The sequence below is a fragment of the Pseudopipra pipra genome, chromosome 24, assembly GCF_036250125.1.
Source record: "Pseudopipra pipra isolate bDixPip1 chromosome 24, bDixPip1.hap1, whole genome shotgun sequence".
NCBI classification, from domain to species: Eukaryota; Metazoa; Chordata; class Aves; order Passeriformes; family Pipridae; genus Pseudopipra; species Pseudopipra pipra.
Window position 1 is genome coordinate 1,274,292 of NC_087572.1, and position 21,187 is coordinate 1,295,478.

General features: G+C 56.3%; 1 protein-coding gene across 2 annotated transcripts; it reads right to left on the reverse strand.

Moving 5' to 3' along the window:
- Positions 1-349: 349 nt before the first annotated feature.
- On the reverse strand, positions 350-11,776 carry LOC135402366 (gap junction beta-5 protein-like). Of its 2 annotated transcripts, none has more exons than XM_064635463.1 (4): positions 10,045-11,776; positions 8,332-8,520; positions 4,357-7,723; positions 350-3,363 (listed from the first exon to the last, which is right to left on the reverse strand). In XM_064635463.1, the coding sequence occupies exon 4, from the start codon at positions 3,337-3,339 to the stop codon at positions 2,509-2,511; it is 831 nt and encodes a 276-aa protein (XP_064491533.1). In that variant the 5' UTR covers positions 3,340-3,363; positions 4,357-7,723; positions 8,332-8,520; positions 10,045-11,776; the 3' UTR covers positions 350-2,508. The 2 variants fall into 2 exon arrangements, with proteins under 2 accessions (XP_064491533.1, XP_064491532.1); XM_064635462.1 differs by having other exon boundaries at positions 10,017-11,776.
- Positions 11,777-21,187: the final 9,411 nt, after the last annotated feature.

Consider the following 21,187-nt stretch of genomic DNA (forward strand, 5'->3'; position numbering starts at 1 on the left):
TGGGTGAAAGGCTTCGGTGCCAGATGTGAACACTGAAACACCCAGTGACCTCCAGAGGCCCCACCTTGGATCCTCCCCAAAGGAAAAACCCAAGCAGAGGAGCAGGTGGCCACCACACTGGCAGAAAGACCTCCAAGTCTCTTTTAAAGAGTCTTAAATGGGGTGTCACAGGAGGTTGGACTCAGGCCTTTTATTTCAGCTTCCTGCCTGCCAACAGCATCCCAGCTGTCCTGCTCCAGGGCCATGTCCCCAGGGATGAGACTCCCCCACGAGCACAGGGCACAGGAGTCACGGGGTCCTGGGAGCAGCCACTGGCTCCAGCACACTGGACATAAATCAGAGAGTTTCTCCTCAATTCCCAGCAAAGAGGAGGGGTTTGGCCAGGGAAGAAACAAGCCCAAGCTGGGAAGGCCAGGCTACCCCTGACCTGCACACACAGTCCTCTCCACATCCCTGCCTGGGTTGGAGTTACTGGTGGGTTTCTTTCAAATCCCCCCTCCCCTGGATTCAGGGGCTCTTCTGGGACCCCACAAGAACATACAGGGGGAATCCCTGTGTGATGATGCAAAGTCTAGAAAACAGTCAGCTTTTATTTTGACACCTCCCAGTTTATTTGCTTTGCTGACACTGGTCCTGCCTCTGTATCCCAGGACATGTCCCAGCTCCCAGAGCCCCGTTTCTGCACCAACGACCGGGGCAACTCGAGGGGAAACACATCAGAAAGAACCAGCCAAACACTCCCGTTTGTGGGGCTGGTCAGGGCTGATCCCAAGCCTGGGTGGTGCAAGACACCCCGAGCTCTGTGGAGCAGCTGCAATGTCTGCCCTGAGCACCACAGAACTGCACAACAACACCCAGCAACTGGATCTTCAGGTCTCTGGCAGCGGGGCAGCAGCTCCAGCTGTGCTTTGATGTGGGGAAGTGGGACAGGGAGGTTCTCCTGGGGCTCATCTGCCCCATTAGTGCCTGCACAGGGAACACCTCGGGGTTTCACCCACGGGACAGCCCGGAGCAGGAGCAGCCAACCTTGCTGGAAAACAAACAGCCCAGCCCATGCTCTTTAAATCGGGGCAACGGCTCGCACACAAAGAACAACTCTGTGTTCTCTCTGGCGTGAGAGGCCTCAGCAAAGAAAACTTTTGGGTGCCTGATCCAGCAATGGGAGCGCACGAGAGGGAGGCAGACACCAAGCACAGCTTCACATAGAAGGAGGTGGGAAAAAAACCTACCTGTGTTCTACCATCTGCCTCTCACCTCAAAGGTTTCCAGCCTCGGTGGTGTCAGCACAAGGAGCTGCTGCGTGCCCAGAGGGTTCTGGGCTGATGGCTGGGATGCCCCCAGGGCTTCTCCACCATCCTCACCCTTATGGGGTGGCTGGTTCAGGCCCTGCCCTCCCATCCAGCAGTGCTGCAGCCCTGCCTGCCCTTGGCAGCCCCCCAGCCCTGCCTGCCCTTGGCATCCCCCTGGCCACAGAGGTCCCTCTGCCTCCCCCTCCAGCACATCCAGCTGGTCCTTTCCCAAGGTGGGCTGTGGGAAGGGGCTCAGCTTTGCCCAAGTGGGAGCTGGTTTGTTGGAGCAGCAGTAGCTGCAATGAACTGTCACCAAGAACGGCCCTGATCCTAAAGGACACAGGGATGGTGTTCCCTCGCTCCCTGTGCTGCTTCCTTTGGGGCAGAGCCAGCGAGTGCTGTCCCTGCTCATGGAAAAAATAATAATCACACCCCCTAAATAAAGAGAAACAGATTGAGCTACATGTTCGATGTTAATGCTACTTACGAGTGCATTTGCCATGAAATTGTTGTGAATTATTCATCCCAGCTAATGCTTGGGGATGGCCTCCAAAAGGACAGTGCCGCTCACGTCACGGCCCAGCGCGACACGTTACAGCAATAACTGAGATCAGATTCTGCCATTTAATGTTACTGTTTAATCAATGGTTGGGGTGTTTTTCCTCTCCTGTACTCAGCTGTTTTGCTGGGGTGTTGTCCTCTGGCCAGGCAGGATGATCCAGCAGCCCACGGCGGGCGCTGCCTGCCCGGCGGGATCCTCACGCCTGCGCTTCCCCGCGGTGGCTGCGGCACCAGGGACCTGCTCTTGTCCCCACTCGGCTAATGAGTGTCATTAATGATGATTGCATCAGTCTGAGATGGCCCTGGCACCCACACCGTGGCTGATTTAGGCTGAGGGATAGGGAGATGGGTTCCTTGGGGGATCAGAGTGTCTGTCCAGCTCAAAGGCTGGGCACTGCTGCCAGTTCACAGCTGCCACGGAGCTGCTGGTCCCTGTGGCTCTCGGGCACTGCACGTGTCCTACAGCACGTGGTTTACCCCAAATTCAGCAGGACGATGTCACGTGTCTTCCCCAGAACAGGAGAAGCAGAGACTCCTCAGGCACAGCCCAACTCCAGGGCACTGCCCCCACCAGCGCTCCTGTGCCGGGGGATGGAGGAGGAAGAGGGGGATGAAGGTGCCCGGCAGGTGAGAGGCTCCTGCTTTCTCCTGGGCAGCCCTAGGAAAGAGCCTCCTCCTCGGACGCCGTGCTGGGGCAGGACGCCGTGGGTGGGATGGTGGCCGTGGGGGGTTTGTAGTCCACCCCATGGAAAACCTGTCCGGCCGTGCCCACGGGCTCGGCGCCGGGCAGCGGGCAGTCCTGGCTGTGCCGCCGGCTCTGCCCACCACCAGCCTGCAGGCACTCCCGGCACCGCTTGCCGATCAGGTAGGCGGCCTCGGCGAGGCTCAGCACGACGCAGACGCAGGCGGTGACCACCATGAAGAGGGTGAAGATGTTCTTCTCGGTGGGCCGGGAGATGAAGCAGTCCACCACGTTGGGGCAGGGGGGCAGCTCGCACTTCACCAGCCGGGGCAGGGTGTAGTTCCTGTAGAGGCGGTAGAAGATGTAGAGGAAGACCACGTCCACGCCGGCCTTGAAGATGAGGCTGAGCAGGTACGTCCACCACAGCCCGCCCCGCTTCTTGCCGGGGTCGGTGAAGAGGCGGCGCTGGCAGCCGTCCCCGCCGGCCTCGCGCAGCCTCTGCGCCTTGGCCTCCCGGTAGGCCACGTGCATGATGACCAGGAGGGACGGACACGTCACCAGGATGAGCTGCAGGGCCCAGAGGCGGATGTGGGACACGGGGAAGAAGTGGTCGAAGCAGACGTTGGTGCAGCCCGGCTGCAGAGTGTTGCAGTCAAAGTCCTTGTGGTCGTCGCTCCAGACCCGCTCGGCCGCCACCACGTAGACCAGCAGGCGGAAGATGAAGACGAGGGAGAGCCAGATGCGGCCGAAGGCTGTGGAGTATTTGTTGACCCCGCTGAGGAGCCCCTCGAACGCGCTCCAGTTCATGGCTCCCCGATCCCGTTAGCTGGCCTGGGAAGAAGGAAGACACTGTGTCACCAGGGAGCAGCGAGAGGCCCCCACTGGAGCCCCCGTGTGCCCCAAGGCACAGCTCCTGGGACCCTCTCTGGCCCACGATCACATGCAGGGACCCCACCAACACGTGCCCCAGCACAGACCTGGTCCAGGTGATGTGTCTCCACCGAGCACCGTCCCCCACTTTGGAGACAGGAGGACCTGGCAAAGCCTGGGGTTCTGCTGCAGCCTCAGCATCCTCCAGCCACCACCAGCTCCAGCCCACGGCTCAGCCCCCATCCTGCACCGCCCGCCCCAGCTCCTGCCTCGTTGCCCAGGTATTTGTTATTAATTTTCCTTACGTTGCCAGGCCTGGCCCGGGCGGACAACAACGAGGAGCAGGCGGGCCGTGACTCACCCGGCCACGTCCTCTCCCACCGCTGGAATCTGCCGGTGCCTCTGCCCTCCCAGCCCTGCACTGACTGTGCCCCGTGTCAGAGCAGAGGCACTGGGTGGGCTGGGGGGGCTGCACGGCCCCTGCAATGCTGAAGAGCTGACCCAGGGCTGGGTGGCCACCAGTGCTCCCCAGCCCCAGCCCCTGCGTGGCTGATCTGAGCCTGGTCTGGGCCGTGCTGGAGGAACACCCCGAGCGCCGAGCGGGGCCCCTGGGGCTGCGTTTGGCACCGACTCGCCTTAAATATTTCATTATCAGGAAAATACCAATCAGATTCCCCCTCGCCGAGGGGCTCTCAGGGGTGAACACATCCCCTGCTCTTTGCAGCCCGGCCCAGCCCGTGCTCCTGCTCACACAGACGTCCTGGTGCACGTCCCTGCTCTGGGGGTCCCGTCTCTCCGGGCGGATCCCTGGGGACACACACAAACCCTCCATTCCTCCTCCTCCGTGCACGCTTCCAGCAGCAGCGCAGGACGTGCCCATCACCCCGGGGTCAGGGGGGGCAGATGCACTCCCCCAGCCCCACGTCCCCGGGGCAGAGCAGGGTCCCCACTCACCCGAGGTGTCCCTCGCCGAGGCCGGCGCTGCTGCAGGTCGGTGCTTGCTCTTGGCAGGAACGCATCGCCTGTGCAAGAGGCACCACATGAGTCATTCCCGGGCTCCTGGGAGCGAGGAGGAGATTCCCAGAGGGAAGGGATGAGGCTCCAGGCAGATCCCCACGTGTCCCATAAGCTGCCCGATTTCCCGAGGCGAAGGGCGGCCCCACAGTGTGCTGGGCTGACCTGGTGCTGTGCAGGGAAGGGCTGTCTGCTCTCAGATGCTGCAGGGATGTTGGGGTGCCCTGTACAACCTGGGGTCCCTCCATCCCTTCCCTGCACCCATCAGCCCTTGCTCCAACACGGCCAAAGCCCTGGGAGCCCCTGCCCACGGCACCAGGAGTCGAACACCTCCCTTTGTAATCCTTTCTTTACTCAAACTTTGCACCATGGCAATACTTTAGGAGAGCCTTTATCCCTCCCCACCCTCTGACAAGTGGGTGGTAGCTGATTATTTTACTGGGAATTAATAAACTGCTTATCTATGGTCCCCTCGTCTGCAAGCTGGCACAAGCCTCTTCCCCATCACCCCTCCCTGATGCCAGAGCATGGAGCCCTCCCAGGATGAGCCCCCAACTCAGAGAACCGCCTCTTTGAGGTCTGGCCCCTGTCTCACAGCTCTGGGGCACAGGGATGGGGGTCAGAGGGGTGGGGGTCCAAGGAGCAGGTGTGGTTCCAAGGAGAAGGTGTGGGGTGCAGGAGTTCAGGTGCTGCCGGAGTCATTTGAGGAGCAAACACACGTTTCATTTGCAATTCTGCTGGGGTTTAAAAAAAAAAAGAAAAACCGCAGAGAAACAAATCTAAACAGCTGTAAAGTAAATTACCAGTGTTTGCGGATGGCTCCAGGGAAGAGTTCTGCAGTTTGAAATCAAACAAGCCCGTTTTTATTTTTTTTTAACATGCCTGTGTAGTGGCTGTGCCGTGAAGGGAGTTCCCAGGGGCTGTGTCCCCCACGGGCAGGCAGGGAGGGCCCAGAGCAGCCCCCACCCAGCAGCACCCAGCAGTGGGTGGGGGGATGTTCTACCCCACGTGCCCCTAATTTTATGGGTGTCTGCAGTGGCTCTTGTGGCTTTCTGGGTTAAAATCCCCTCTTTTGGGGAGCTGCCAGGTGAGATGGGCGTTTTCTGCTCCAGGTAGAGCCCCTCCACCCCTCCACAGGTGAGTCCCCGGTGCTGGGGACACGGAGGTGTATTAATGGCAGCACTTTATCTTCCAGGAACAAGCCCTATTAGTACATTTTCACTACAACATGAAATATTAATAACACTTTGCATTTATATAGCGTCATTCATCCCGCAGTCACCAGCCAAGCTGCTGACATGAATCAAACAGCACAGCCAGCTCTGGAGGAGGCAGCAGGTAAACGGCACCAGACGCATTTTCCCGCTGCACAGGGTTTTCTCCAGCTCACTGATGCTCCTGAGGATGTTTTGGGGGACAAAGCCAGGGGCTGCTTCCCAGAGGCACTGGCTGGTGCTGGGCTTCCACCTCCTCCAGCTGCTGCAACTGGAATTTGCTGTTCCTGATCCTGTGCTGACGGTGCAGGGAGGGGAGTTAGGAAACCTGTCAGCCCACGGAGAGCCAGGCCCCGACACGACCCGAGGGCTCTGGCAGCATGAAAGAGCAGAAGGGAAGGGCTGTTTTCATCTTGTTTAAGAGCCTCGTGCTTAAAGCCTCCTCCAGCTCCGGAGCACACGGTGACTGCGAAGGCTTTTCCACACCAGCTCAGCAGGAATCGCTGCTGCTGCCGGAGATGCTGCACGCTGATGCTGCTTGGCAGGGCGGGACCCCACTACTGACGCTGGATCGAGACACACAAACAGGTCCTGGGTGAAGTTCTGGAGCGGGGTGAGCGGCAGGGAAGGGCTGTTGGCACAGCCCCGCCACCCGCTGCTCCCTGTGCCCAGCACCGCGGTTATTCCGAGAGGAAGGCACCTTGTTTGTTTGCTGATAATTAAGAGAACCCAAACAGATTAGTGAAAATTAAACACACAGAGCGGGCTGGATGTCGGCTCAGCCGCCGGGAGAGTGGTGTGAGCACTCCTGGATATTGGGGTCAAACTGGCTCTGCCGTGCCCGGCTCAGCCCTGGTACCCCCCTTCTCCAGCCCTGTGGCTGCCCACCGTGCTGCCAGCTGCACTCCCCATCCCACGGGATTGTTTAGAAGCTTTTCCACGGAAAATCCGTGTTCGTGGCCTGTCTGGATGAGAGCAGGCAACCCCTGCCTGACCCAGCACCCATTAATCATGGATTTATACGTGAGGCTGCAGGGAGTAACCTCATTCCTAGGGAGACCTTAATTAATCACACACTCAAACTGCCTCGATGAGGTGGTTTGCTTACCGAGGAGATAAATTCACGTGGTCAGCGGTGGCTGGGGATGGAGATGAGGTTCTCAGGGACCTAAATCATGGCAGCTGATGGTGGGGAGCAGAGCAAGGGCCAGGGCTGAGAAACCTTTCTCTGTTCTGGGAGCAGATGAGTGGGGCACAGGAGGGAGATGCTGCTGTGGCACTTTGCCCCTAAAAAGGCTGAAATAAGAGTGTCTCAGCCTGTGCAGACCCTGCCCCTGCAGTGGAGGCAAAGGAAGAAAGGAAGAACTCCTTTAGTTGGAGGGGGCCGCGGGCAGTCACACAGTCCCAAAACTCGGGGAGGGGTTGGGGGACTTGGATGCTCTCCCAGTAGGAGCAGAGTCCAACCCAGCCCTCAGCCCTGCTGACTGCCGCTGATGGGCCCCTTAACGCCTCTTTTGGGTTGTTTGGCCAAATAATCACCGTGCAAATGACATCTCTGTCCTTCCCGCTGACCTTGGCAGCATCCGAATGGGCGACCCGCAGGTCAGAGTCTTTATATCCCATTACCAGTCTCCTGAGTCACGCCTGTCCCCCGGCAAGTTACATTATTTTGAGATGGCAGCTAAATGGGAAAGAGGTCGCGCTCCCAATACGGCGACAATAGGACATGACAGCACTTTTCTGAGTGATTAAGCCTCAGGTGATGTCGAGGCTACAAGACCGGTGGCTGAAGGCTGAAAGACTTTAATCACCCCGGAGGTGGCACTGCATCCTCACACTCCATCCTGCCGGGGTGGGCTTTTAGTGCGAAACGGGAGCGATAATAAAAATAATCCAGCCCAGCCTGTGCGTCCACTGGGTAGTTATTCGTGTTGCTGTTAATAATCAGCCCGGGCAGCCTGTTGGCCCTCAAAGAGCCTTCTGCAATAAATCAGCTCAGACGCCTTAAAATAACTGCCCGGGGCCGCCGGAGCAGACACTAGATGGCATTGGGGGAACGCGCTGAGAGGCACAGCCGCCTTCCCCGGAACAGTCTGGCAAAACAGAGCAGAAAACTCAGGATGACGGAGCAGAAAATGTCTCAGCCGGGGTGAGGCCACCATCCTCACACCCATCAGCTCACCTCCATCCCCACACCCACCAGCTCACCTCCATCCCAAATCCCCCAGCTCACCTCCATCCCAAACCCACCAGCTCACCTCCATCCCCACACCCACCAGCTCACCTCCATCCCAAACCCACCAGCTCACCTCCATCCCTACACCCACCAGCTCAGCTCCATCCCAAACCCACCAGTTCACCTCCATCCCAAACCCACCAGCTCAGCTCCATCCCAAACCCACCAGCTCACCTCCATCCCAAACCCACCAGCTCACCTCCATCCCAAACCCACCAGCTCACCTCCATCCCAAACCCACCAGCTCAGCTCCATCCCAAACCCACCAGCTCACCTCCATCCCAAACCCACCAGTTCACCTCCATCCCCACACCCACCAGCTCACCTCCATCCCAAACCCACCAGCTCACCTCCATCCCAAACCCACCAGCTCACCTCCATCCCCACACCCACCAGCTTAGCTCCATCCCAAACCCACCAGCTCACCTCCATCCCAAACCCACCAGCTCAGCTCCAGCCTCTCACCTGCCCTGTGAGTGGTGCTGGGGCAGAGTTCAGGGTGCTTCACCTCTTCTCTAATCTAGTGAAATAGTCTATCCCCAAACTATTGGGTTTTTCCCAGTGAGGAGCTGTCCTGGTGGCTCCCCAGAGCCTGGCTGCCCCCGTGTCCACCAGCCCTTTTGGGGCCTGGCTGGGGCAGGTTCACCTGGGCACCTGCATGAGGGATGGTGATGAGAAGTGGGGCTTTAAAGTGAGTTCAAAGCCAAACACTGCTGCTGCCCCATCCATCCCCTGCTGACTCCAGTGTCCTCCCTTCACATGGAAAGCAAGGTTTTCCTCCTGCAGTCTGGGCACGTGCTGCCCACGCCTCGATCGACCCCTCCATCCACATCAGCCTATGTGTCCACCTGTCCATCCACCCCTCTGCATCCATACCCCTGGGGTTGGTGCAGGCAGGCCCCTCCTGGGGACAGCCCTGGGGACATCATCCCTGTGGCAGCAGAGCACACTCACCCTGCCAGCCCTGCAGCCCGGCTCCGAGCCAGCCACTCTTTGCAGGCGCCGGGATCAGTCGGGCTCTTTCCCATCACTCCCACCTCATTCCACCCATCAGAACCAGTCTCTCCTTCCCCCAGATCACCTCCTGCACCCCACTGAGCCCAGCTGGCTTTGTCTCTTGCACTGTGCAAGAGCCACGATACAGCTCCTGACTGCAGCTCCCTCCCTCCATCCAGCCCTGGCCTCGGCACTGCTGGCAGCACATGGCACTGCCACAGCCACAGCCCACCTGCTCCTCCCCTCCCAGGGGGGCCCCAAAAGCCTCCAGCCCTCTGGAAAACAGGGATTCGTGTCACTCCGGGCAGGGCAGAGCTCTTGGGGTGATGCCACAGGTTTTGGGGTGTGCGCCTGCCCCAGCTTACACCCATCCCGAGGGGCTGGGACTTCCCCTCCTCTGTTCTCCCATCCCAGGAAGGGTAACACACAGCAGAGGCAAAACTCAAACACTGTCACAGGCACCTGAGCCAGAGAGTTCTGGTTTTCTGGGGGGATCTCTGCCCCAGCAGCCTGATGTTACAGAATTCTTCCAAAGACTAAAAACTTGCTTGCACCATAAGGAAAATACTACATTAAAAACAACCCATCACCCCTCTTCATTTGCCTGTGCCGCTGCTGGGGACTCTGGGCAGCAGGACTGAACTCTGAAAAGGGCCCAGACTTGGCTTGAAGCGAGAGATTTCACATCATCATGTCTTAAAATGTCACCACTTTAATTAGCTCCATCTGAAGCTGGAGTGGATCTGTCTGGAAAACAGCAAGGAAACTGCTTCACCCCTCTCTGCTTTCAGTTTGGGCTGAGAAATTTGCTCAGGCTGACCTTTTCCCTCCCAGACCCAAAAAAGGTTCCCAATCCACGCTGGCATTTCCTAAAAATAGGACAAAATAGCCCCCCAAAAATACCAAGCAGCTGTAGGGCTGATGTTGTGCTGCACCACGCCAGTGCAGGGAGAAGGACTGTGAGATTCCTGCCCTGGGAGAGATGATGCTCCCAGGCTCCCACTGTGTCACTTTTTTCCCTTTCATCTCCTTCAGACACTGCCGAAGGTCCCCTTCATTGAAAAAGGAATCCCCCAGTTATCTCAAATCAAGGTGTCCCCTGCTCTGTGTTTTCTACAGCATCATTTAAATCTCTTTAATTTCATTTTTTGTACCTGTAAGGCTGCTGGAGCCAGAACTTACACTCCAGGATAATTTCTCGCTCTAAGGGATACAGTGAACTTCTTCACAATTTGCCGACCAGCCGGGAACGCTCCTCCAGGTGGGATACTCTGGGCAATTATTGGATTTCAGCTGCTGGAGATGGAGGTTCGAGCCCACTTACGCTCTGTGTGCGTGTGATAAATTAATGAAAGCAAAGCCAGAGGAAGCACCTGAAAAAACACAGGGAAGCAGGAGGCCACCGTGCCCCACCACAGCTGCTGGGCTTGGAAATCACAATGCTGATGTGTCACAACACCGCCGAGGGCTCCGGAACCCAGGCCAGGCTGTCTCCAGTACGACCTCTAGGAGCAGAAGCCACCAAAAAGTCAGGGACCACGTCAGGAAGGGTCACAGAGGTGTCCACCATGGCAATGGCCGGGTGATGGGTTTGGTCTGGCCTTGGCATCTCCTGGGGGAAGGACCGGCGCTGCCACCACGTGCTGCTCTGGCCCCTGGCAATGGCAGGGCAGCAATCGGCCTCCTTTGCAGAGCGAGGGAAAGCTCAAGCTGGAGAAATACCTTCCTCAGAGCCTGATAATCCTCCAGCACGTCAGAGGAAGAAGAGCGGGATCAAAAGCCTCCTCGCCGCCTCCCCGCTCATTGCTGGCGAGCCCGGAGCCGTGGCCTCGCCGCGCTCGGCCTTTGGTGGAGCGTGACACTCGTCTGCGGCCGTGCCACGCAATTATGGCTCGCAAAGAGAAGGGGGCAGATCGGCCCGGGGCGGGGGGAAGAACGAGAGCCGGCCGCCTTTCATCCGCACCCCACCTGCCGCTCGCTATTCTTATCCCTCCCGATCAAGGGGAAGCGTTTCCTCCTCCCGCGATTGAAGCGCAGGGCCCCGGCACGGCGCGGGGAACCCCACGCTGGTGGGGCACGACCCCGCGGGCAGGAAGGGCTTTCAAGCTCCGAGGGCGCCTGCTGGAGACGGGCATTGATGTGCAGGCACAGGTACAGCTTTGGGGGCAGCCAAGGGCAGCCTCGGTTCGCCGCCGATGCGGGAAAGGCCGCGGCAATGGCAGCGGAGGGACGGCTCGTGCGCCGGCCTTGGTGCCAAACGGGGGTTGCTCCCGTGGGGAAGAGGAGAAAAGGGGCCCTGGGGGGGAAATTTGGTCACTGGGGTTTAAAAATCCCCTCGTGTTCTCAAGAGAGAGACTCGGGCTCTTGTTTTCTCGCCCCCAGCTCTAGGCCTCGCGAGGGAAACAAATGAGTCACGATGGCAAGAAGTGGCCACTCAGGGTTATGTCCCGCTGGCCTGGAAGAAGGTGGAAGTTGCTACTGGCACCATCCATTGGTAGAAAGCAGAGCTGCCTTGGTGACAAGGAAAAAAGACCCCCCAAGAGCCCGTGTCCATCCCATCCCCATGGCCAAGGCCGATGGCCAGATGGTGCAACACAAGGTCAGCAAGAGCTTGAAGAAGGTAACTGGGTCCCTCTCTACTAAAGTGAAGCCAAATCAGCAGAGCTATCCCAGGGACCAAGAACATTTGAGGAGTGACCAGGGAGACACCAAACTCCTCTGGTGATGATCACAGATCCCATCTGCTGCCAAGACTTTCCTCGTGCAGCAGACAGGCTTTGCTGACCCTCCCAGGCCGCCTTTGCCACTCTCTGGTTCTTACAAACTGCTCCAGGGACTAACCAAACTCAAGGTTTCTGGAGATGCTGGAAGAGTGCACCAGGGAGGACCAGGCAGGTCTCCAAGAGGCAGCTCTAAACACATCCAGTTCCCCATGTTTTCAGGAGCAGAGTCAAGAGGGGCTGCAGCCCCCAAACAGCCCCAGACTGGGCTGGAGAGACCCCACTGAACTCGACTTGCTCCACCACCATGGCAGGCTCTCACCTCTCCCTCAACGTGGCTGGAAACGGGGCCTCTGAGCACATTCTTTGTGTCAATACAGCTGCAGGAAATCAGCTTCACTATCTTGAAGGATCAGGAGCTCTTCCCAGATGTCAGGGATCCTGCACAGAAATAAAAGTCCAGTAAAGTTCCCTGGGAACTCCTCACCACCAACCCCAAGCTCAATGAGGACTCATGTGCTGATGGCTGAGGCCTCAGGAGCCAGGGCTGCTCCAGGGTCACGTGTGTTTGGTCCTCTCACTCCCCCCACAAAGTGAAGGAATTTTGGTGTGTGGCACTGGGGGTGCCTCAGCATCCTGGGGAGATGCTGGGGTGGAATGGCCCCTGGAGAGGACAGCAGTCCCCACCTTGGGGTGGGAATTGCACAGGGCTCCTCGCTGCAGGCTCATGCCTGACTGCAATCAATGTAACCTTTTAAAATTAATCTACTTTCTCTCCTCTTTTGCACACAAATACAGTTGCTGAAATTCCTCCATTTCCATGACATTTGGGAAAAAAATTCTTGCCTCAGTGGAATGCTTTCTTTACACCGTGGGCATTATTACTTTAGGAGGGGAATTAAAATAAAGGTTGGGGGTTTATTTTTGGCCTGTGATATTGGAAAATAAAGGTTCTTTTTCCCCCTGCACTGCACTGAGTGCCAGTGACTGCCAAGCAGAACGAGCAGGGCAGGCAGGACAAGCTGGGGTCTGCCTGCGGTGCTCCCAGTCATCCTGCCCTGGAACCAGGGGAAAAATCCCTGCTGGAAGTTCATGGCCAAAGTTCAGGCACCGGAGAGCCGGGGCAGCAGCCCCAGCATGAGCACGGGGAGCTCCTGCCTTCTGCTCTCGCTCCTGGTTCCTCGGGATCCGAGGGAAATCGGGAGCGACGGGCTCTCAATCACGGCCGCGGGATAGGGGAGGGCAGGGCTGCTCCCGCCTGATGGATTGGGAAGGAAAGGCTGACAGCCCCAATTTACACATCACTCTGCTTTTGTGCTTCAAACCCGAAAAGCAGGGTTTCTTCCCTGTTTTTCCAGAAGCAAAGCCCAGGTCTGTCCTGGCCCCCTCCAGCCTCGGGGGCTCAGGGGAGGCAGGAGGGTGAGGAGGGAGCGAGGGGTGTCACAGGGATCGGGATGCAAAGGGACACCTTGTCAGCCAGCTTGTTCCCACGGGCACAGCTGTAAAACAAACAACCCAAGGGAGAAGGGAGGAGGGTCCTCACCCACGGAAAGGGTGGGAGATGCCTCCTCCATCAGAGATAAACACAAACACCCTGACACAGCAGACCTTTCGTGCTTCAGGACAGCAGCCAGAGCTCCAGCTGCCTGGGGGGGGGAGAAAGAAAAGGGTTTAAACAGCTAATTCAGGCTTTGGCCTCGTCTCAGGCTCTCTGGGTGTAGAAAGGGTGTTCCCACTACTCAGCTTCCAGCCAGAAATCCTCAAGGTGCTGTCCTGCTGTGTCCCTGCCTGGGACAACTCCACTCCCACCTCTGCCAGACCCACCAGGGACCTGCCATCCCTGGAAACGTGTCTGTGCACCTCCCCTCCCACTTCTGTGCATTAAGGATGTGGGTGTTTGGGCAGAGGACGTGGGCAGGGCAGCAGGACCCCCATGGACCACACAGGGTCCACCATGGAGGAGGATGGAAAGGGCAGAGCAGGATAGCTTTGCCTGGCCAGGTGAGGTGAGGAGTTTCCAGTGTCACACACATGCTCCCCAGTCCCCTGGCATGTGCAGGATGGTGCCACTGCCCACACAGCCTCCAGCCACCCCTCGACGTTCCTGGCCTGGATTTCCTGGAACAAACCCAGCAGCCTCCTCCTTCTCTTTCCCAGGCTATTTTTATCCTCCTCCCAATGACAGATTGAGGGCTTCCAAACCCAGCCCTGTGAACTCTCTCCTGCTTCCCCACCATGGAAATTACTGCGCAGTGGTTCGAAATGGGAGAGCAATTTGCAAAACAAATAAGTCTCCGATTAGCTAACGAGCCTCGGGCTGACCTTACAGGGACCCCTTCATTAGGAGACACTGAGCACCGATTAACTGCACCGGGATGGAGGGAGCCACTTCATACTGCTTTAATGAATTAAATATATGCTCCTATTTGGCTCCTAACGTTAAAAAACCGCTAAGTACAGTAATTGTCACATTCCCCAAGTCAGTCATCTCCCTACCTCGCAGTTCAGCTCGACTTTCCCCTTCCCACCACCAAAGTTTAATTTGTTAATGTGCTTCTGGTGTCACAGCGTGTCCCTCCATTAACACCAGCCCATCAAAGTGTCCTGCTCAGGGAGCTCGGGTGTGATTTCCTCCTGCTCTCCCACTCCCCAAGGGTGTCCCAGCACGGGGAAGATGCTCCATGCCCTGTCCTGGCCATTAGCTCCTTCTGAGGCTGCATCTTCTCCTTTTCTGGTTCTCCTTGTCCGACAGGACAAGAGGGAACGGCCTCAAGCTGTGCCAGGGGAGGGTCAGGTTGGACATGAGCAGGAATTTCTTCATGGAAAGGGTTGTTAAACATTGGAAGGGGCTCCCCAGGGAGGTGGTGGAGTCCTCATCCCTGGAGATGTCCAAGGAAGGACTGGCCATGGCACTCAGTGCTCCGGGCTGGGGGACAAGATGGGAATCGGGCACAGGTTGGACTCGATGGTCTTGGAGGGCTTTTCCAGCCTGAATGATTGTGTTGGGAAAAAGAGACAGAAAGGGAAAAACTAGCAACAAGGAAACAGTGGAGGAATTGAATGACTGATCATCCTGGCCCTGGGGTTGTCCTGAAGCTCTTCCCGCTGCCCAGGGGCCTGCAAACCTCACACCTTTTGCTGATGTGCCTCTGACTGGTGTGTAATTTAATTACCACGCGCTTAAAAGATTAAATCCACGATTAAAAGAATTTATGTGGATTAGCACGGGATGATTTTAAATCACTGCCAGCTCCCGGCACAGCAAACCAGCCATCTGCAACCTGCAGCAAGAGCAGCACTGCTGGGAGGGGCTGGGAGGCCACCCCGGCCCCACTCTGAGAGCTGAGAGCCCCCAGCCCCTTCCCAGCACTAACATTCCATGCCAGGGGCAGCACTGGCACTGCCACAGAGGTGGGAGGGCATCCCCTCCCCAGCACGCTCCTCCCCTCATCCATCACTCCATCACACACATCTCTGCCTAAACACATCCCTCCCTTAGTCCCCAGATGTGAATTTTGGGCCCTTTTAAGCCAATCTGTTACTTAAGTCACTTAGATGTGGCTTTATGGGGAAAAGAAAGAAGCGGGATGGGAGGAAGAGTAAAGCACGCAAACTGGGAAGGTTTATGGAATCAACTGGTTTAAATCAAATTCCCAGGCCTCCAGCTAAAGCTGTGCCTCAGAAAGCTTTATTGTTTCCCTCTCCAGGGCGAGGAGGAGAATGTGAAATTCATTTTCCTGTGCTGGGTGGGGAAGGGAGGACCACGGGCAGCATTTTCACTGAACTGCTTCTCCCGAATGTACAAACCTCCACCCCTTTATCCCAGCAGCCACCTCACCTGCTGCTGTGATCACTCCAAAACCGGGCAGGGATGGAGACTGAGTGGGTCTAGGGCTAAACCAGCACCTTTGGGAACGTCCTGGAGCAGTGGCCAGCGTGGCCACCTCGCCCCCCTCAGGTGCCACCGCAGTGCCAGCGCCCAGGGCTGTCCCTGCTGCGGGGGCCACGGGCACACATCGGCTCTGGCACATCCCTGCCAGCGGGATGGGCTGGGAAACTCCAGCCAAGAACACTCATCCAGCCATCTGCTACCAGCACAGCCATGCAGGGACACAGGGAGCCCCTTCCCGACCTCCATCCCCCCACGCTGGGATGGATCCGGCACTTCCAGGGATCCACACAAAGCTGGGCCTGGTGCAATCTGTTTGATTTGAAATATTAGTGGAGAGATTAGAAACAGTGCTCATGATTTTGTGATGCATATGGTAATTAAAGTGTTACATTGCAATTATGATGTAATTAAACTGTGGGATGCTCTTCAAGATGCAATTGCCACTCATTTGCATAACTGACGGATTTGCTTATTATCACCCTTTTAATATATGTATTAAAAAGAGCATCAAGAGCGTTGGCTACAGAAGCAGCAGTCAGTCTTCCTCTAGCACACTGCAGGGCCTGGGCTGCTGCTTCCCAGCTCCCACTCTGCTGATTCCTTCCCTGGCTCCCCCCACCAGGACTCGGGATTGGCTCTGCTGACCACCAGCCCCCCAAATTCCAGCCCTTGCTGAGCATCCCAGTTGGAGCAGACATATCTTCATGCACATCCACTCTCCAGCATCTCACTGGGTCCCCCCCAGGCAGCCCCTGGGCAGCCTCTGGGTTTTCTCCCTCTGCACAAAACACTGTCAAACTCTCCCCTGCTCCATATCTGCCGGGCTTTTATTCCAGAGCAAGAGGTTTTCCCCTATCCCAGCCTCCCTAAGCCAGTTCTCAGTTATCCCCCCCTTTAAGGATGCTGTTTGGGGGTCTCTCTGCCTCTCACCAACCCTGACCTTTCCATGCAATCAGTGCCAATCCCTACAGCTGCTCTACCCACCAGCTGCACACATCTGGCCTGGCACAGCCACCTAAAAGTGCTCAGTCCGTGCCACAGTCCCTCACCATAAGGGCCTTTCTGAATCTGTAGACTCCTGTAGGTACTGAAAAAAATCACTTCATAAAATAAGGGAGAGAAAATCTTCACTGGAGGCCAAATCCTGTGTCTGGACTTTGCTTTTATCCCGAGCAGACCATGCCTTAAAACATCCCTGACAGCTGGTAATGCCTCAATCTGCCTCGCTGAAGAGCGGGGGAGAAAAGGGAAAAGGACTTTTCAAATGGTTCCTTTTATCTGCTGTTTTAACCCACGCTGAGAAACACGAGATTCCTGCAGGATGTGGTGCCTGGCATTGTGCAGGAATGGATCCATCAGGAAAACAGTGGTGCTGCTTGGAGGGGGCGATGGGCTGGGCTCTGTGGGGCGTTTCATCACAGGGAACACGTCCAGGTTTAACATCCCACGGGCAGGACGTGGAGCAATCCCACCATCCAGCCTTAGAGGCCTTGAGGAAAGGAGCTGCTCCTCTCCCCCCAAACCACACTGTGTGGTGCACTGGCCTTGGGAGGTGACAGGTGATGGAGGCCTCTGTCAACCAGGTCAAACAGCAGCTCACAAATCGCCGGCCCCCCGTGAGCCACCGTCTCCGAGCAGAACACATTTACAGTCATTTAGAGGAAAAGCTTTTTCCCTTCTCTCGGAGCTACAACAGATCTATGATAGGGCTTTTCAAACTTCAGCATCCCCCTGGCAGCCTGTGTTAGGCCTGGAGGTGGAAATAAATGATTCCTCACCAGATTAAAAGATATGTGTGACAGCTGAGCAGGGCTGAGCACGAGCCGGGCTCCAAACCCCTGGTGCCTGGAGGGCCCCTGTGGAGCTTTCTCAGCCTGGGGCCCCCATTCTGGGCAGCTGGGCCCCCAGAATGAGCCCCGAGCATCCTGCAGCACCCTCCCTTCCCCCATTTATTTTGGTTTAGTTGGGAAACTGCAGCCACTTGCTAATTAAAATTGATGTCGTGTTCACCAGAGCCCAATTCCGCATCGAGCTCCTGTTGCTTCCATCTCCACGAGAGCAGGTCTGCCATATTTAGCCAACTTTTAAACTCATTAGCAGAAGCAGATGCTTGGATCCGCAGTCCCTAATGACTGTAAATGAGAGTATTAGTTTATTGACTGATGGCCTAATTGTTGCCACCACGACCACGAGCGGCAGCTTCAAGCCCAAGCGCTCGCTCTGTGCTGAAGGACATCCAGCCTGGGGGGGACAGGGGGACAGTGCTGCCAAGGCTGGAGCCAGGTGGTGGGACAGGGCATCCAGCAGCACCTGTGATGTGACCCTCCTGCAGATCTCCAGTGACTCCAGCGTGTGAACAGTGACACTGGAGTTAATTAAATTACACTTTCCCCAGCACAGGTCAAAGCCTCAGAGCGCGTGTTGATGGGCGACCTTTAGCAGGGTGGCTTGACTCACCCCTGCTCCCTGCATGGTAATGAAGGCACTGGTGGGGCCTGGAACAGCAGTGTGTGCCATCCCTCCTTCCTTCCTCCCTCAGTTGTCCATGAAAAGGTGAATAAATGGAAGGAGGGGACAGCTGAGCTCGGGCCCTGTGCAGCCCTGCAGGGTGGGGAGATGAGCCTGGGTGACTCTCAGCCCTGCTCCTGCACCAGCCCTGCTCCTGCACCAGCCCTGCTGGACAGTCCAGAGTGAGTAACTGTGGCTCTGCTTCAATAAAAGCATCTCCAGCCTGCCCTGGCCTGGATGGGCACAAACAGCCCCAGAATGAAGAGGTCCTGAGCATGTGCCCAAATGGCTCATGGAGCAGGGACAGACTGAAGCCATGGGGACACATGGGTGCCTTGGGATGCTGCTGGGAAGGCAAGATGCATTGCTGGCAGAGCCTGTTTTGGCCAGTATCTTACTGGAAATGAGACCAAGAGGTGCCACACAGAGCCTGTGGGAGCTGCTGCATCCCAGACCTGAACCCCTAAATCTGTCACGGGATCATGTCTATCCAGCAGACTTTGGGGAAGAGAAACAGTGTCTGCCTTAAGGGGTTGGTTAATGTTTCTCCAACACCTAAAACTCAACAGAAAAAAACAGATTTACAAGAGGATTTAAGAGGCATCAAGTTGCCTGGATACCAGATCCTGTAACTACCCAAAAAGTAATTATAAAAGCAAGAAATCTGTCTCGGCTAAGCAGGTGGATGGGAAATTGGAAATCCATTTGTGAGAGACTTTCTGCTTTCTAACAAGGCAGGTTACAGCTCACCCCTGTTCTCCCTGGCTCCCGACACTCCTGCCTGCCCTGGAGGAGGATGGAGTGGTGCTTCAGAAAAGCAGAAAAACCCCCCTCCAATCCCAAAATCCAAATTTCTTCACAGGGCTCGCTCGCTCAGCCCGTTGGTGCATCACAGGGACTTGTAATTGTGAGTACAGAAACCTTGTGCTGCTGTAATTGTTTCTGCGTGGCCTGGGAGGAGATGGGTTGTGCTGGAAGCGAGAGGGATTTTGCTGGAGCATGAAAAGAAAAGCCATTTAGTTTAGGTAACAGCTTCGGAGCTCTAGGGGTCAACAAAGAGAACTCCAGGAAAATAGTTTTCAGGGCACGATGGTCTGGAGACAGGAGAGGAAAATAGAACCCAGAAAATGCATTAATTAGGTGTTGAATTTACCCCCCTCCCAGCCTGTCTGCTCCTTCTCAGCCACAGAATAGGAACCATGGAGAAGAACTTGCAGCAGCACCACTGGTGGAGTCACGGAGCGGGAAGGGAACAGGGGCTCTGGAGTGGGAGGGAATGTGATAGCAACAGTGGGTGTGAACTGCTGGAAGCTGCAACAAGAAGGGCTGGGAGCTGAAATCAGCAGGAAAATCCTGGTGCCAGCAGTGCCCTGGCTCGACAAGTCTTTCCCAGATCAGTGGTCACGACCCCGAGGCCGACAGAGCTCCAGGAGTGTTTGGACAACGCTCTCAGGGACAGGGTGGGATTGCTGGGGTGTCTGTGCAGGGCCAGGAGCTGCACTGGATGATCCTTCTGGGTCCCTTCCAGCTCAGGATCCTCTGTGATTGTATGATCTGTTCTGCTCAAGCCACAAACAGACCCACTGGCTCCTTCTCCCTCAGTCACTCAGGAAGTTTTTCCATTGGGATCCCTCCCTTGCAGGCAATATTTCTCTGTACAACAGGCCTCACAACCCTGCATTTCTGTGGTTTTGACAAGATAAAGGGCAGGTTGGAGCTCTCCCCGTGTAAATCAGCTCATTAATGCTGTGTTTGAAGGGCTTTGGTGCCGTGCTCCAGCCAGGGAACACAGACAGATGTACCTGGAATATCCATCACTGCAGAATTCCAGCAGCACCATCCCGTGTGATGGGCTGAGACATCAAGGAGGATGACAAGCAGGGATGAGGCAGGTGGAGGAGTGATCCTACAGCAAGAGGTGACACTGACCCAAAGGATTTCTTCCTCTTTGTTTTCTCTTTTCACCTCTCTGCAGCACCGGGACACGACTGTGTTTCTCAAAGGCAAATTCCCAGATCCAAAGAAAGGAATTGCTAAACATTTATCACAGCTTGCCTGGAGGTAGGTAAAATACAAGAGGAATTCTCTCCCCCCCTGCCTCCCACCGCACCCTACCCTGAATTTGAGAGGAAAAGTCATTTGAGTGATCTTAGCAGAACCAGAACAAGCATTTACTGGTCTTTAAGGACCCATAAACCACTCCAGTAGTTTGCTGGTTTATATCTGACTATCTTCTACATTAGCCATTTAAATTAAAACATTTATAATTAATTGGACAAATCATTTCCTCTCCCCCCACTCTGGAGACTGGGAGTAAAGTCTTCAGTAAATTTTGGTCTCCTAAGCACCAGGGGTATCCATTTCCTTGCTAGGGCTGGTTTTCCTGCGGGATGGGAAGCAAGGGCAGGCAGGGAGTGGTTTTTTAACTGGAAAATCAATTGATGGGAAAGACAAATTAACATATAATTTTCCAAAAGGGGAAATGAAAAAGGCACTGGGAGCCTGCCTGACAGCTACCAAGGAATTCCAGACTGGAGAGGACCCAGAGCAGGGCTCTGGCAGGGCAGGGTGATGCTCCTGTGCTGGCTGGGAGTGTCCAGGCAGAGGGACCAGAAGCCAGGAGGGACATCACTGGCCCAAGATGCACCACGCAAGGGCTGCTCTGTGTGGGTAACACATGGGGTCACCCCAGTGGGGCTCAGGAACCAGCCCTGGGCATCCCAGGAATGGCCACTCTGGGCTGGGCTGCTGCAGAGGCGACGGAGCCCTGGACAAGCCGTGGTCTTGCCAGAAAATAGAGTTTATTTTGATGCCCTGGAAATGCCTTTGTCAGCAGTTCTATTCTTTCATTGTGAAAAGGCCTATTAGCTTCTGCTTTCTACTTCTGTGGGAATTTATTCCTCCATCAGATCTCCAATATAAAAGTGCTTCCCTCACGGAGATTGATACCGTGTGTATGAAAAGCTCCGCGCGCCTCTGGGCAAGGCAGTCCCTTCCCTCAGGAGGGATGAAGGATGGCTTTGAGAGCAAAGCACTGAACAGCTCCACAAGATAAAAATCTCAATTCCAAGGACTGCTGTGACATCCTGGTGACCTTGGGCTGTCACCAGTGCAGGAGGTGCCGAGCAGGAGAGTGGGGGCCGGGCACGGCTGGAACCTCACCCTGTGCTTGCCCTGCACAGACCCCAGGCAGGGGACAGCCCTG

What these genes read in the sequence shown, in the direction of transcription:
- LOC135402366 (XM_064635463.1), bottom strand. Translation starts at nt 3,339, where the DNA reads ATGAACTGGAGCGCGTTCGAGGGGCTCCTCAGCGGGGTCAACAAATAC.